This window comes from Oryx dammah, unplaced genomic scaffold, assembly GCF_014754425.2.
Source record: "Oryx dammah isolate SB20612 unplaced genomic scaffold, SCBI_Odam_1.1 HiC_scaffold_19, whole genome shotgun sequence".
Lineage (NCBI taxonomy): Eukaryota > Metazoa > Chordata > Mammalia > Artiodactyla > Bovidae > Oryx > Oryx dammah.
Window position 1 is genome coordinate 34015914 of NW_024070203.1, and position 17439 is coordinate 34033352.

General features: G+C 44.4%; 1 protein-coding gene across 3 annotated transcripts in view; it reads left to right on the forward strand.

Moving 5' to 3' along the window:
* Positions 1-11994, forward strand: part of RGS20 (regulator of G protein signaling 20) — a 47807-nt gene extending 35813 nt beyond the window's left edge. For all 3 annotated transcript variants that reach the window (XM_040261219.1, XM_040261220.1, XM_040261221.1), the window contains 4 exons: positions 5758-5906; positions 8541-8627; positions 9835-10069; positions 11110-11994. In XM_040261219.1, coding sequence (XP_040117153.1) covers positions 5758-5906; positions 8541-8627; positions 9835-10069; positions 11110-11298 — 660 coding nt within the window. In that variant the 3' untranslated portion in view covers positions 11299-11994. The remainder of the gene's footprint in view (positions 1-5757; positions 5907-8540; positions 8628-9834; positions 10070-11109) is intronic.
* The last annotated feature ends 5445 nt before the right edge of the window (positions 11995-17439 follow it).

Genomic DNA, 17439 nt, shown 5'->3' on the forward strand with positions numbered 1-17439 from the left:
ATCTTCCCTACCCAGGGATCAACCCATGTCTCTTATGTATCCTGCATTGGGAGGCAGATTCTTTACCACTTAGCTACCAGCGAAGCCCCATAACGTGTATGAGAGGTGGTCAGATACTATGGTCTAGGCGGGAGCATCTCCATTTATTAGCTAGTAAACTTTTGTAAGGGACTTCCTTGGTGGCTCAGTGGTAAAGACTCTGCCTGCTAATGCAGGAGACTCAGGTTCTATTCCTGGGTCGGGAAGATCTCCTGGAGAAGGAAATGGCAGCTCACTCCAGTATTCTTGCCTGGGAAATCTCATGGACAGAGGAACCTGGCAGGCTACAGTCACACGACCAAGCAACTAAACAACAAGCAAACTTTTGTAAAGAGAAATTTCTCCTTATCAACTCTTAGGTTACCCTGGAGTCATGTTTGTGTTGGAAAAGATAAGATAAAATCTTGATTCTCTGTCAGTATTTACCAGTTTTCCAAATCAGTTTGTTCCCTAACATTTTCTAAAAGTAACAGTGAGTGTTTTTGCATCACTGTGAAATCACAGATTCACACACATCTGATGTTTTTTTCCTTGCAGTTAATATTTTCTTTCTGATACTTAAACTTTCCCACACTTGGCAGGGGCAGCCTTGTTTATATTAGCTCATGGCTCCCAAGTTTAGAATTTTTATATAGTCAAATCTGCCAATCTTTTATGGTCTCTAGGGGGAAGAGTAATTGTGTCATGATATGTCGAAGCATCTAAAGTATGAGAGCCTAGTCACCTATTAAATGAAGGAGTCAGAGCTACATGTCCTATTCAGTAAGACTTCTGATATATTTTTAAAGCCAAAACCATAAGGCACAGAGTCATACATAGCATCCGAGGCTGTTTAGATAAGCATTACTAAGACTGTGTTTTAAACTAAAGTTAATTATGTATTCTTATAATCATAGGAATGGTTCTGGAGGGACTTCCCTAGCAGTCCAGTGGTTAAGATTCCTCACTTCCAACTGAGGGTTCGATCCCTGGTTGGTAAACTTAAGATCCCAGATGCTTCGTGGCACAACCAAAAAAAGAGATAAAGAAATGGTTTTGGAAAGAATCACATCAAAATCTTAATAATGGTTATTTCTGGGGCTGGGAGAAGGATTAAAGAGTTCAGCAGAGCTGTGATTTCTCTGTGTTCAGCATGGAAGCCTGGTTGAGCATTCATCAGCATGTATTCCCTTTTTCATTGGGGATTTTCATTTTTTTAAAAATTAGTTTTATTGGAACTTCCCTGGTGGTCCAGTGGTTAGACTCCACATGTCCACTGCAGGGGGTGTGGGCTGGATCCCTGGTTGCTGAACTAAGATCCCACATACCGCTCAGCAAGGCAAAAAAAAAAAGTTTTGTTTTCAAATTCAGATTTAAAGTTTTGCCTTTGATGAAATCTTATATCTGCAATTACATTTGCAACTGCAAATGGGGCCAAACTGCATTTGGGGCCAAAAGAAATGAAAAACTGATTGGAATATCTAAATACCTAAGTATATATTAATGTTTATAAAAATATCATATTAAGTCAGACAGAGAAAGACAAATATCATATGATATCACTTACATGTGGAATCTTAAAAAATGATACAAATGAACTTATTTACAAACAGAAATAGAGTCACAGATGTAGGAAATAAACTTATGGGATCGGGGAGAGGGATAAATTATGAGTTTGGGATTAACACATACACAGTACTGTATATAAAATGGGCTCCCCTGGTGGCTCAGATCGTAAAGAATCTGGATATAAAATAGGAAAAAAGGACCTACTGTATAGCACAGAGAACAATATTCAGTATCTTATAGTAACCTACAATGGAAAAGAATCTGGAAAAGATTATTCAAAGTAACCGAATCACTGCTGGGCATCTGAAACAAACACAACATTGTAAATCAACTATACTTCAATTTTAAAAATGGTTACAGTTTTTTTTAAAAATGTAAAATATGTACAGTCTCAAGGGAAGAAGCATAATGTATCAGAAATAACATGAGTCACGTGTGTGTGCATGTGTGTGTGAGCTGTTTGTAGATTCTAGTCGCTTATACACTGTCAACTAGCCAAGGGGCCATGGAAAAGTCGCTTAGCTCCCTTGGCCTAAAAATTAAGTAGATTAGATCACGTACAGGTCAAAGTAAACATCATAACTAGAAATATTGTCACATTAGTGTGTTATAAAATGCAGGCATCTGAAAAAAAGAAAAATGCATGTGTTTGTGCTGAGCTGTCAAATTTCTGAAGAAGGCCCTTGGACTGACAGACTGGCATGAAGAAAGACTGGCTACCTGGGCTACAGGTCCATCCGAGGCACCTCAGGGATGAGGTAAGCCTCTTTAAGCCTTGGTTTCTTCACCTGAGAAGAGGAGCTAATAACTGTCTTTCTTGGCTCATGGAAATGTGGGGAAAAATACAAATGAGGTAATATATATGAAAGTCTCCTGTAATCTGTGAAGCCCCATAAAAATATGAAGCATTGTTCTCTTAATTAGCCTTGAATATTGTTCACACTCGTAAATGTGGCCTTATTTGGAAAAGGGCCTTTGCAGATGTAATCAGGTGCAGATGAGGCCACACTGGACCAGAGTCTCCTTATAAAGACCAGGGTGTCCTTGTAAAGGTTGTCCTTATAAAGGGTGTCCTTATAAAGAGAGAGCACTCTCGGCTTGAGGGGGAGTTTGTCTCTCAAATTTCTTTATGTTCTGGCTTAACTCTTTCAGGGCCCATCACTTCTTACTGATGGTAAGGTCATCCTTCTAAAGATCGCTGGGGATGGTTTTAATGTTGTGTCCTTGAAGGTTCTTGGTTCTCCTTTATCAGGCCCTTGTCTATGATTCTGCAGCTTAGAATCAGGCCTTTTCAAGAGAGAAGATTTTTTTTTTCCCTGTGCAATGCTTGTTCTTTCATCATATTCCCTATGTGTAATTGAATAATGGCTATTTTCAGAATTTGGAAACCATAATGAAAATAAATATCTATTCATGGAATCCAACCGCCAAGTTGAAGTTTACAAGAAAATAACTTTTCTGAGAGAGTCACTGTTAGGCTAAATTTTTTATAACTAGTTGCTCCTTTCAATTGGAGAAGGAAATAGCAAACCACTCCAGTATTCTTGCCTAGAGAATCCCAGGGATGGGGGAGCCTGGTGGGCTGCCATCTATGGGGTCACACAGAGTCGGACACGACTGAAGTGACTTAGCAGCAGCAGCAGCAGCAGCAGCTCCTTTCAATTCCAAATTACCAAATATTTTGATCAAGATTAAGAATTTACTTTTTTTTTTTTCTTTACTTGATCTTGAAAAGAGTTCTCTTAAATGTTGGGTTCCTGGGAGTGGAAAAGCCATGTTTGAGTAGGATGATCTCTTAATTAAGATCTAAATATTTAATAGGGCTTCCCAGGTGGCCCAGTGGTAAAGAATCTCCCTGCCAAGCAGGAGACATGGGCTCAGTCACTAGGTTGGGAAGATCCCCTGGAGAAAGAAATGGCAACCCACTCCGGTATTCTTGCCTGGAAAATCCCATGGACAGAGGAGCCCAGTGGACTACAGAACATTTAATAAACTGCCAACCTGTTTTTTAGCATTGCCTCAGGCTGCCATAAATTATAGAAACAGTTTCTGAGGTCACTGACATTGGCTTTACATTCATCTAACTTCTAAGCCTCTGGACCCTCAAACAAAGGCTAGTTGCTGGGGCCTGAAAGCGTCTTGATCAAATAATTAAGATAACCTATAATGATAAGTCCCAGTAAATTTGAAAATGCAATGAGAGGGATGGGTTATTTTTCAGGAAATGAAAAATACCCATACTGACTCAAAGAGAGGAGAAAAGTATGAAGAGAACAGAAATCAAACTTTAAGACCCAGTCTTGCAAAGATGTTGAAACAGGAATCTCTTGAAGCCTGCTGACAGGACCACATCACAAATCCTTTTTTATTTTTTTGAGAAACAAGAGGGATTTTTAAAAATATGTAATTATTTATTTATTTTTGGCAGTGCAGGGTCTTTGTTGCTGTTCAGGGTTTTTTCTAGTTGCAGTGCTCAGGTTTCTCATTTTGGTGGCTTCTCTTGTTGCATAGCACGGGCTCTAGAACACATGGGCTCAGAATTGCAGGTCCTGGGCTCTGAAGCACAGGCTCAGTAGTTGTGGCGCGCTGGCTTAGTTGCTCCACGGCATGTGGGATCTTCCCAGACCAGGGACTGAACCTGTGTCTCCTACACTGGCAGGTGGATTCTTGACCAGCCACCAGGGAAGCCCTGGGATTTTGTTTTTAATGAGGCAAGTTGCATCAGTATCTTTGAGAAAATAACAGTCACCCAGAGCATCTGTGGTTCAAAGCTGATTAGTCTGGAGACTGTGCTGGCTTGTCCTTGCCCCTCCACATCCTAAATGAAGTGAAAGCATTGTCTGTCTCTGGCTCCACTGAAATGCCACTGATGCGGTGAGAATTGGGTCCACCTGGGAGGATGGACTGCCCAGGCTGGTGCTCTGGACAGGTGTTGTGAGCATTGTTCTGCCTGTGGATGAGGGACAGTACAACCCTCTGATGAGTCTCTTGTTCCGTCCTGGAACTTACATCCCCGTGTAATGAAAAGACGAGGGCTAATCCAAAGCTGTTGTTAATGAGTTTTAATTCATAAAGAGAATTTAGCCTACTCAATATGAAAATACATAATAAAACTATGATAATTAAAACAAAGTCCAATAACATAAAAAGATAAGTAATAGTAAGAATAGATAAATCTAATGTTGGAATGGAATAACAAATACAGAATTTAATTCCAAAGACCTATTTAAGGTTCTTTAACGACTTAAAATTTTTTTTCCTTTTACTCTGCCAACAATTTTTTAACCACTGTATCAAAAGTTAAAAATGGATTCAGCGATTTCTCTTTCTTATGCTGCTTTTATTGTTCTCTCCTCTAGCCATTCCTGTAGTTCTCAGGAAAGGGGAGGGTTGAAGGGGTTTCTGGTGGCACCATGTCCGGGGAGGAAGGCCAGGGCATCGTTTCTGCAGGTGGCAGCACGTTTGTGGAGGGGGCGTCACCGTCTCCTGGGTGTGCCCAGGGCATCACTGAGCAGGACACAGGCGTGGCTCCAAGAGCTTCGCCACTGTGATCCAGTCAGTGCAGTTGCCCCCACGTGCCCCGTAATGTTGGTCCAGCAGGGGTGGGGTTGGGGGGTGCTCAAACTGGGAAACGCACCTGTGGGAGGTCCTCACTGTGATGTCGAGAGATGTCCTGTCAGCGTCCACCTCCTTGACCAAACTGTGAGCAGTTTAGCACAGGGACCTCCATTCATTGTTTCGCTACTAGAATTTATCACAGCACATGGCAGATTCTAGACAGTGAATAAATGGTAAATGAATGGATTCTAAGGGTTGCCCAGGTTGCGCTAGTGGTAAAGAACCCACCTGCCAATGCAGGAGACATGATTCAATCCCTGGGTTGAGAAGTTCCCCTGGAGGAGGGCATCGCAACCTACTCCAGTACTCTTGCCTAGAGAATCCCATGGACAGAGGAGTCTGGCGGGCTAAGTCCATAGGGTCGCAAAGAGTTGGACATGACTGAAGTGACTTAACACATATGCATGAATAGGTTCAAAGGACCAACTTTTACCAGAATTAGCAGAGATGACAGGATAGAGTCACACTGCATCTTCTCAATGACGCAAACAGTGGAATCTCCAGCTTCCCTGATACTAACTCTGCCCCTCCACTCCACTTCTCCTGTGGCAGCCAATGGGGTCAGAATGGACGGAGATGCGGAAGCGGCCGGTGTGCGCAGCCCAGGAGCCTGCAACCTGCGCCCCTGGCCAGCCTGGATTAGAGAACCAGGGGTCCAACGCTTGCTGCTTCTGCTGGTGCTGCTGCTGCAGCTGTTCTTGGTAAGCTGGTGGCTTTGTTATGACCATGCTCCTGATAAGAAAACAGTACCTTGAACAGTGCCAGCTTATGATGATTCAGTAAATGCTTTGTAAGCAACTGCTGCATGGCTGACACTGATGTGGGTTTTGTAAAGGACCACAAAAACAAAACAAACAAAAAACCAAGACAAGGGCATCCCTGGGGATCCTGTGGCTGGGGCTCTGTGCTCCCAATTCGGGGGCCGGGGTTCAATCCCTGGTCTGGGAACTAGATCCCATATGCCTCAGCTGAAAGAGCCCGCCTCCTACAGCTAAGCCTGGGGTCAGCCAAGTGATTAAAAACACAAGGTCTTCCCTGGTAGTCCAGTGGCTACAAATCTGCCTGCCAGTGCTGGGGATACGGGTTTGTTTCCTGGTCTGGGAAGATCCCACATGCCATGGGGCAGCTGAGCCTGAGAACCACAATTACTGAATCCCATGGACTCTAGGGTCCCCAATAAGGCAACTACTGAGCCTGTGTGTCTCAACTACTGAAGCCCGTGCACCTAGAGTCCGTGCTCCACAACAAGAGAAGCCACCACCCACCGCAACTTGAGAAAAAGCCAGCCTAGCAATGAAGACCCAGCACTGCTAAACTTTAGAAAATAAATAAATATTAAAAAAAAAAAAAAGACATCCTACCTCTGAACGGACAAAATCCAGTCCCTGAAATCAGGCTAACTAATATATATCAAATGTCTGAAGAACAATCTAAGCTAGCTTATAGTTGAATGTTAATATCTGGGCAAAAATGGTGCCTATATTGTCAAAAAGGAGTGAACTCAAGGCCTTCTACTTGGAGATAGAGTTTTTGGAGGAGTTACAATTTAATCTGGGTCTTAAAGATTAGGGTTATGAAAGAGCATGAGCCTACATTTTATATTCTGCTGCTTCTGTTCTATTAATACTGTTTTTAATAAAGAAAATTGTTAAAATTTATGCTGGACAGAGAGAGGAAAAGCTAAAAATATAGGCTAACTTACTTGAAGAGGAAGATACACATTCATTGCTTAAAAAAAGAGAAACAACTTGACTGTTTGAGTCACTGCTGAAGATCTGGAGGAAGGAGTATGATTTTCACTCAGAAATCACATGGGCATCAGATTGCATCTCTGAAATCTTGTATATGAAACATACCTCATGCCAACCAAATATGCGTGTAGCTTTAGTCAATGAAACCATTGTAATGTACTTGGGCTTGACTGCAAGTTCAATCCAGACCGTGCAGAAGAAGCAGCCCTGGGATAGATCAGTGACAGAATCACACGAAGTGATGAGGGGACCGGAAGGTTGAAAATGAAAAGTCCAGGACAGTTTGTTTGGTCTGCTCCTGCTTGCCTCGGGCTGGCATTAATTTCCAAGAAGCTCCACTCCGGTGGGTAGGCCTAGAAGTGCGACCCTCCGAGAACAGATGGAACTCAATGCTGGGAGGTCTGTCTATTCGGGACAGAACCCCAGACTCTGGTGGGAATACAGGGCTGAGTGGCCTGGCATTCGAGGCCAGCCTACGGACCTGAGTAGAAGTCTAGAGGACCCAGCAGGGGACTGGAGGAAAGGGTGTGTTGGCAGCCCCTGCACCACGTGTGTCCAGGACCCCCTAGTGGGAAGAAGACCACATTTAAGCCCCTTTTCCTGCACTTTTCACTCTGCTCATCAGGCTCAGTGAGATGGTACCTGAAAGATGCTCGGAGATGTCCCCTGAAAGTGGAATGACGCTGGCATTTATCCTATCTATCCAGTCCCCGATCTGCTGCCTTGGGAGGCATAGGAGGCAGGATTGTGGCCTGAATAAAGTCTGGGACTGATGGTATGTGGGGGGGGGGGGCAGGTGGTGTCGGGCCTCAAAGCAGGCTCCTCCTACTAGTAACAACTATGATGAATAAAATATAAATCTATGCCTGGACATCATCATCACAGTCAGAAACTAAGTATCACGTGGTATGTGCGTCTGTGAAAGATGAGAGCAATGTCTTCAAAGTATGGGAGCAAAGTAACAGAAAATTTAGTCAAATTATCACTCAAGAAGATGTCTCCAAAGAAGATGGACAAATAGCTGGTAAATACTTGAAAAGATGCTCAATGTCATGGGTCATTAGCAAAATGCAAATCAGACACACAGCATGATACCTTTCATACCCACTTACATGCCTAGAATTAGAAAGACAGACAATAGTAAGGGCTAGTCTGGGTGTGGAGGAACTGGAGCCCGCCAGCATTGCTGGTGGGAACGTGACACGGTGCAGCTGCTTTGGAGGAGAACAGTGTGGGACTTCCTCAAAATGTTAAAAATAGAGTCACCATGTGACAATATTTCCACTCCTGAGTGTCTACTCAGGAGAAATAAAAACAGACGTCCACACAAAATGACTACAAATAGCCCCAAAGTGCATACAACCTAACTGTTCATTTGTTTTACGAAAACCATTATTATTCTAAATGTCAACTGTCCCTCATTCATGTAGACCAGAGTATTATATATAGAATTTATTTTGCTAATACTTGCTTGTCATACTTTTGCTTTTCTTAAGAAAACAAAGCAGAGTCATTTGTGTCAAGAAAACAAGGAACTTGTTACTTGATACAGAATGATCTCAACCCTCATCTCCTTTCGTGCAGTCTCACTGTAAGAAACCAGGAGGAACAAAGACTTAGAAGGACTTCCTATGAAGTCAGAACAGAAGACCTTCCCACCTGTGAAGAAAGGTAAAATCTCATAGTGTTTAGCTTGCTGAATAGACAGAAATGCCAGCCTTACTATTTTTAATTCCTTATTATTTTTTCTTCTTCCAATGTTTTTTTTTTTTGTGTGTGTGTGTGAGATACAGTTGACATCCAGCACTGTATAATCCTACGGCATACAACGTAAATATTTAACTTGCATACCTCATGAAATGATGATCACAGTAAGTTTAGTGAACATCCATCATCCTATGGATGCCCAGCTGGAATTTTCTGATGTTTTGCATTATATGTGTCACCAGAATAGTTTCTCTAACTGCAGTTTAATAATGTTGCATCACATTTTCACTCTGCACAATTCCTTTTAATTATTTTTTTAATTAAAAAAAATGTTTAGACCACATTGCATGTGGGATCTTAGTCCCCTGACCAGGGATTGAACCCATACCTGTGCTCCTTGCATTGGGAGTTTGGAGTCTTAACCACTGGACCACCAGGGAAATCCCAGCAAATTCCTTTCAATTTATTGTGTGACAGGGAGAAAAGTCAGTGCCATTTATTAACCTAATGACTGTTAACCACAAATATAAATTGATGCTTCTTGGCAAAACATGTGATATATTTTATTTTTATGTGATTCACCTTTTTAAATAAAAGAACATAATGAAATACACATCATGTTGAGGTTCAGGAAAATTTTAAAGGTCCATTTTTTCTTAACTCTTCTTTTAGGCTTTAGCTAATATATTATTTTTTGAAGTTTTTTTTTTTTTTTAAGTTGGAAAAAACATATAAATTACTTTCCATAATGCCAAATTTAAAAGTGCCTTTTTTCTTCTTGTATTATCAATGGACTTATTTTCACTTATCGACTCATACCTTTTCTGCATGTGTCTGTCTGTATCCAAATCCCCCTTTTTATAAGAATACCAGTTATACTGAATGAGGACCCTCCCTAATGACCGCATCTTAACTTGGTTAAATCTGCAGAGATCCTACTTCTAACACAAGGTCCAGGGTCAGGACTTCAGCATCTCTTTTTTAGGAGACACAGTTCAATCCATGCCCATATTTTTGCTGAAGGCTTTAGGAATGAGGACAAGTCTTTCTCAGCCTGAAAGGGCCTCGGTGCACATTTTCATTCTCAGAGGGAAAAAGACATCTGTCCAGGGCTGAATTCCCATCAGCTCCCTATCCCGCAGCTCCCCACACCCCTTTCTCCCACCCGCAGCCCGGGTCCCACCCTGGAGGAGGCCAGCGCCTGGGCTCAGTCCTTCGACAAGCTCATGCTCACGCCCGCGGGCAGGAACGCATTCCGGGAGTTTCTGCGGACCGAGTTCAGCGAGGAGAACATGCTCTTCTGGATGGCGTGTGAGGAGCTGAAGAAAGAAGCGAATAAAGCCATGATTGAAGAGAAAGCGAGGGTCATATACGAAGACTACATTTCTATCCTCTCTCCTAAGGAGGTAGGTGCCCGCCAGAGGTCGAGGCCATGGGCACAAAGGACCCCTTCAGTGTCTGGTCACCTAGCCCGGTTACTGCTGCTCCAGAATATGGAGCCCCCCTGCCCCCTACTCATCATAGACTTGGGCAGTGGTCCCACCAATGGGTGCCAAGTGCCCTTGCTGCTGCTGCTGCTAAGTTGCGTTAGTCGTGTCCGACTCTATGCGACCCCATAGACGGCAGCCCACCAGGCTCCCCCGTCCCTGGGATTCTCCAGGCAAGAACACTGGAGTGGGTTGCCATTTCCTTCTCCAATGCGTGAAAGTGAAAAGTCTAAGTGAAGTCGTTGAGTTGTGTCCGACTCTGTGAGACCCCATGGACTGCAGCCTACCAGGCTCCTCCGTCCATGGGATTTTCCAGGCAAGAGTACTGGAGTGGAGTGCAGTGCCTTCTCCAGGGGGTGGAGAGGGTGGAACAAGTCTAGAGAGTAGCATGGAAACATATATCTGTTACCATGTGTAACAGGTGGCCAGTGGGAATTTGCTGCATGACACAGGGAGCTCAACCCAGTGCTCTGTGACCAGCTAGAGAGGTGGGGTGGGGAGGGAGACGGGGAGGAGGTTCAAGAGGAAGGGGGCATAGGTAAACCTGTGGCTGATTCATGTTGATGTTTGGCAGAAACCAACACAATACCACAAAGCAATTATCCTTCAATTAAAAATAAATAACTTTTTTTAAAAAAGAAATACAACGCCCATAAGCATCACTTTACCAGCATCGCCGAGAACTCATGGGAGATGCAGATTCTCACCTGCACCCAGACCCACTGAGCCAGAAGCTCTGCAGGGGCTCCACCCGGTTTAACCAACCCACCAGGGGCTTCCAACACCTCTGAAGTTTGGGATCCCTGTTCTCTGTTCAGTTCCTCCTTTGGTAGCTTAGCACTGGGGATGATCTTGCTTGGTTGGGATTTTTAAAAAGCCAAACAAGCTGTGGGAGCCGGGGGTGGATGTCCAGAGAGGACCATGTCTGACGAGCCCGGTGTTTCCCCCGCCTCTGCCAGGTCAGCCTGGACTCACGCGTGCGGGAGACCATCAACAGGAGCATGGCTGAGCCCTCCCAGAACATCTTCGATGATGCCCAGCTGCAGATCTACACGCTGATGCACAGGGACTCATACCCCCGCTTCACGAACTCCGCTCTTTACAAAGACCTGCTCCGCTCCTTATCCGAGAAAGCAGTGGAAGCCTAGGATATCAAAGATATTTATTATTAATAAAATAATCCAAGAACTCGTGGGCTCCGTCTAGGACAGGGACTTTAGAGGCGGTAGTGTCTTCTGCTGGTTGTGCTCGGGCTGTTTTAATAACAGACGCTTTCTCTGCAGAAAACTGATACATGCACCAAGAAAACTGCAGCCACCTTTCCTGATCCTTTTGGAAAGACTGGGGTATGGCTGTGTAGAGAGGTTGTGTAGTTACATTTACGGTGACAGTAGTGTGTTCTCAAGTGACAAAGGATCACAAGAAGATGCCACATTGCCTTCAAAGTGTACATCATGGGAACAAACAGGACCCAGATTCCCATTTTATAAAAACGTGACCACTACTTGTAAAATTGGTACCCTGCTGTATCTTAGGATACATGTATGTATTGCTAAATGCGTATATATGTTCATGTGTATCTTACATGGTTGATGTAAAACGCTGTGCTCTTAACTGGATCAGCCTCAAAAGTTTGGTAAGAGAAGCAGTGTTTAGAAAATCCTTTTGTTGACAAGTTACCTTTACTTTTTATTACCAGAGCCTGCCAACCTAAAGAATGAATTTTCAACTTAGTGGCACTCATCACAAACATTCAAGTAAGCATATTTCCTTTTTTAGTACTGAAAGAAACATGGGCATTTTCACTCTAAAAAAATAAAGCACAAGGGTTTTATATCAGCCTTTTTTTTTTTGTACATGTAACTATTTGAGAAATAGATGGGGAAACAGTGTCAGACTTTATTTTGGGGGGCTCCAAAATCACGGCAGATGGTGATTGCAGCCATGAAATTAAAAGAGGCTTACTCCTTGGGAGGAGGGTTATGACCAACCTAGATAGCATATTCAAAAGCAGAGACATTACTTTGCCAACAAAGGTCCGTCTAGTCAAGGCTATGGTTTTTCCAGTGGTCATGTATGGATGTGAGAGTTGGACTGTGAAGAAAGCTGAGCACCGAAGAATTGATGTTTTTGAACTGTGGTGTTGCAGAGTCCTTGGACTGCAAGGAGATCCAACCAGTCCATTCTAAAGGAGATCAATCCTGGGTGTTCTTTGGAAGAAATGATGCTAACACTGAAACTCCAGTACTTTGGCCACCTCATGCGAAGAGTTGACTCATTGGAAAAGACTTTGATGCTGGGAGGGATTGGGGGCAGGAGGAGAAGGGGACGACAGAGGATGAGATGGCTGGATGGCATCACCGACTTGATGGACGTGAGTCTGAGTGAACTCCGGGAGTTGGTGATGGACAGGGAGGCCTGGTGTGCTGTGATTCATGGGGTCGCAGAGTCGGACACGACTGAGCGACTGAACTGAACTGAAGATTAACTAAGTACAGACACACTCAAGATTCTCTTTTAGTTCCCAGACCAGGATTTCATCTTTAGAGCCCACTATTTTTTATCACAGGTGAACAGAATAAATTCATAGTTCACAGGTGAAAATACAGCCTTACAGATCTAAACCATCACTATAATGAGTGGGGAAGAAATGCATCCAGAACGTAATTTGCATGAAGCTCAGTCAGTAAAGAACCCGTATGCAATGCAGGAGACCCAGGTTCAACCCCTGGGTCAGGAAGATTCCCTGGAGAAGGAAATGGCAACCCCCTTCAGTATTCTTCTTGCCTGGAGAATCTGACGGACAGAGGAGCCTGAGGTCACAAAGGGTTGGACACAACTTAGCGACTGAACCACACTTGCGCCTCAGCCTTCACAGGATGGCCTTCCTCTTGGTCACCCCCTCCCTGGCCCTTCAGTCTGAAGATTTCTTCATTATACTCTTCAAGCCCCTGGTCCTCATTCTCAGCAAACACCTCCCCTCCTCCTTTACTGTGACCATGGCGCCCCCAAGCCTCCATCGCCCTGACGACCTATACATCTGCGTGGACCAGCATCCATGCCCTCCCCTGAGCCCAGCCCCACTGAAGGTGCTCTTTCCCCCTTTCCAAGACGTTAAACCCTCTCGTGTCCTTTTTTGTTGTTGTTACAGTTGATTTACAGTGTTAATTGATTTCTGCTGCACAGCAAAGTGATTCAGTTGTACCTATGTATATTCTTTTTCACTATGGTTTATCCGGATGTGAGAGTTGGACCATAGAGAAGGTTAAGCACCAAAGAATTGATGCTTTCAAACTGTGGTGCTGGAGAAGACTCTTGAGAGTCCCTTGGATAGCAAGGAGGTCAAACCAGTCAATCCTAAAGGAAACCAACCCCAAATATTCATTGGAAACACTGATGCTATACTGAAGCCTCAGCTTCAGTACTTTGGCCACCTGATGTGAAGAGCTGACTCACTGGAAAAGACCCTGATACTGGGAAGGATTGAGGGCAGGAGAAGGGGGTGGCAGAGGATGAGATGGTTGGATGGCATCACTGACTCAGTGGACATGAGTTTGAGCAAGCTCTGGGAGATGGTGAAGGACAGGGAAGCCTGGCATATGTGAGGTCACAAAGAGTTGGACAGGACTTAGTGACTGAACAACAAATGGTTTATCCCAGCATGATGAATATAGAGTTCCCTGTGCTCTACAATGGGATCTTGTTGCTTATCCTTCCTATATAATGATAGTTTGCATCTTGATTCTGACTCCATCTCCTAGGGTCTCATGTTTCTCCTTAGACAGAGAGCATGTCAGGGATCGAGGCATCGACACTGCCCTGCAGCCGCTTACACCCGAGTAAGGATGACAGATGTGAGGGGCAGAGACAGCAGCCGCCGTGAGTACTGGTCCAGAGAGGAGCTGAGCTCTGGAAGCCCTCTAGGCGACAGGGAGCTTGGGAAGATGACCCGAGCTCCCGCCAGGCTCTGGTCCACCCCTTCTCACCTGGGAACCTGGTACTGGCTGACAGCGCCCGAGAATCCGCAGGGGAGCATCCTCATGTCCAAGTGCTACCTTCCTGCTCTGAACCCAGCCACCTGGCCCTCACGACCCATGTGCCGCCCACCCTAAGCTCTTCCCTGGGTTCACTTGAGCGCCCCTTCCATTTCTCCCAGAAGTGTCAGTTGTGTCTGACTCTGCAACCCCATGGACTGTAGCCCACCAGGCTCCCTTGTCCATGGGGTTCTCCAGGCAAGAATACTCCAGGGGATCTTGCTGACCCAGGGACTGAATGCCCATTTCCTGCATTGCAAGCAGATTCTTTACTGTCTGCATCAACAGGGAAGCCCACCATGAACAAATCCAGTGTGTGAATCTGTAGGGTCATCTGTGTACATGCAACAATCTTGAGATAAATCAGCCTGCTATTAACCTGGGACTTCAATGCTTCTTCTGAATCAAAAACACTTCTGTAGTTTAACTGGAAATCTTAGCAGTGTTCCCACAGGTTTTGATGTTGTATTATCTCACTTTTACTTAGAATCATTCATTTACTTTGAATTCAACTATTCATCCTAAACCATTTAATATGAAAACATCTTTCTTTTTTCAGTTGCTTGTTACAGAAGTCTATCTTAAACTAGCGTCAGGTAAATGGACCAGCTTCCATTGGCAGAGTCCAGGATAGTTGCAATGCCTGCCACTACCTGACCTCCCTTCCCCATCTCAACTTCCCTTGGCTCATCACACACAGAGGGTCTCTGCACACAGCGGGTAGAAAGTACAGGGAGCCCGGGGGCAGCTCCTCCTGGCTCAGCTTGTCCAGTGGAAGCACTTGTCTATCATCCCATCTTTCATACAGTAACCCCAGGGAGGAGCACAGGTGAGGAGGGCCAGAACACTGACAGATCCAGCAAGGTCACATGGGGATGAGGTATCCCTTAAATGAATCACGTTTGGGAACTAGCACCAGAGAGACAAGAGATACAGCAATGCTCTCCCTTCCCAGGGCTCTCACAATTCTGCTTTTTTATCAGCTACACTTTCTAACAGCATTATTACAAAGGTAACTTGGATACACACTGTCAGCTGCATATAAGAGTGGAAAAGCGCTTTCGTGTCAAAGCAGCTGTCTTCCAATTATGGAAACACCTGGGCTAATTTAATCAGACTCTCTGGCACATCATATATGAAGTGTTGTTTCTCTCTGCAGTTGGGGCCATTAAGGAAAAAAAAAATTAGCTGTCTTTTTATAGCACTGGGGAGAGGAATCAGAAGTCATTGGAGGCAGTCATCTGTGCTCTCACCTTCCATCCACCACTTAGATAAACAAGCACCAGAGTACACAGGTTGATTTGAATAAAAATTTTAATTAATAATAAACCTGTTGCATCACTTTGCAGAACCAGAGCACCAGAAGAGACCTCCCAAGGCTGGAGCTTGTTACTTCTTCCTGGAACTGAGTCCACAACATTGCCGGCAGTGGTTAGCTGCCCTCCCCCAGGTCCAGTCCTGGGACTGCCTTCATGGCTCAGCTCCCCCAGTCGAGATAAAACACAAACAGAAGCAAGAAAACTATTCCATGAGCCCCCACTGGGTGCACCCATTCTCTGAGGTGCTGAACACAGCAGTGAACAAGTTTCTCACAGAAATGCATGGGCTCCACCTTCCCCAACTCACAGCTGCTCATCACAGCTGTTGCACTGGACTGGTTTCACCTGTGTCATTCATCCTAGGAACTATGTAGGGGGTGAGGGGAGCCCCCACAACCAGTGTGACCTAGGAACTCGTCAGGCAGTACCTCTGTCCTACTCACTATGAAGTAGCATCTTCAATGTTGGCACTTTGCTTATTTCTGAAACTTGGAGAAACACGTGGATTTTTACGTCAGTGACTATTCACCTTACATTTCCTGGTGGGACATTCTTGTTTCACTTTTCGGCTGTATCCTATGGCATATGTGATCTTAATTTTCTTACCAGGGACCAAACCTACATCTCCTGCAGTGGAAGGTAAGTCTTGACCACTGGACCACCAGGGAAGTCCCTCAATTCTTCCTGAATGGCTAATTTTCTACCTACAGTTAAATGGGGTGAAGGTGGAGGGCTGCAGGGAGCAGGAAAGAGTAACTGTTGACTAAAACTCCTTAAATCTCATCACTTTGTTGTTTTTGATACCTCAAATCCCCAAATTATACTTTGAACTAGAGGCAATCATTGTGGAAGTCTAATGTTAATACTTTAAATGTTGTTCCATCTGTGAGGCATGTAGATTTTGATGCACATGTGTTTGTGTCAGAACTCTTGCCATGGCTTCCCAACACTTACACGAACACTCATTACTCTCAGGGGAGCTGGAAAACCAAGGTGGTGATTTTCTGCCTTCCGGGGATGGTTCTTCATTAACTGTCACTACATCTAACTTTATGATCCAACTCTCATATCTGTACATGACTACTGGAAAAAAAAAAAACATAGCTTTGACTATATGGGACTTCTGCCAGAAAAGTGAGGTCTCAGCTTTCAATAATATGCTGTCTAGGTTTGTTATAGCTTTCCTGTGAGAGTTGGACCATGAAGAAGGCTGAGCTCCAAAGAATTGATGCTTTCGAACTGTGGTGCTGGAGAAGACTCTTGAGACTCCCTTAAACAGCAAGGAGATCAAACCAGTCAATCTAAAGGAAATAAACCCTGAATATTCATTAGAAGAACTGACATTGAAGCGGCAATACTTTGGCCGCCTGATACGAACAGCCAACTCATTGGAAAAGACCCTGATGCTGGAAAAGACTGAAGGCAGGAGAAGGGGGTGACAGAGGATGAAATGGTTGGATTGCATCACTGACTCAATGGACATAAATTTGTGCAAACTCTGGGAGATGGTGAAGGACAGGGAAGTCTGGCGTGCTGCAGTCCATGGGGTCACAAAGAGTCGGACACAACTTAGCGACTGAGCAACATCTTACTTCCTCTATGTTAATTTAACACAGTTGCTTTGTCCTAGAAATAGACATTATAAGATACTACCCTTGAGAACTGTTTACTTCCAGTCACTTTATAACTGGCTGGCGTTTTCCAATCTAAGACTCCCTGTTTGGTTTTTCATATCACACTGAGTGCACACAGAGGATGCACGCATGTACTCTGCTCTGAACCAGCCTGAATCCCTCTCCGGGGTCCAGGGAGGAGACAGCAAACGTGCTCTGCACCACTGCTCGATAACAGTCCCTTCATACCTACAACCAGGCAACCATTAGTTAAAACTGCACTTTAAAAACACCTTAGTAGTTGGGAAAGCAGAACTTTTTAA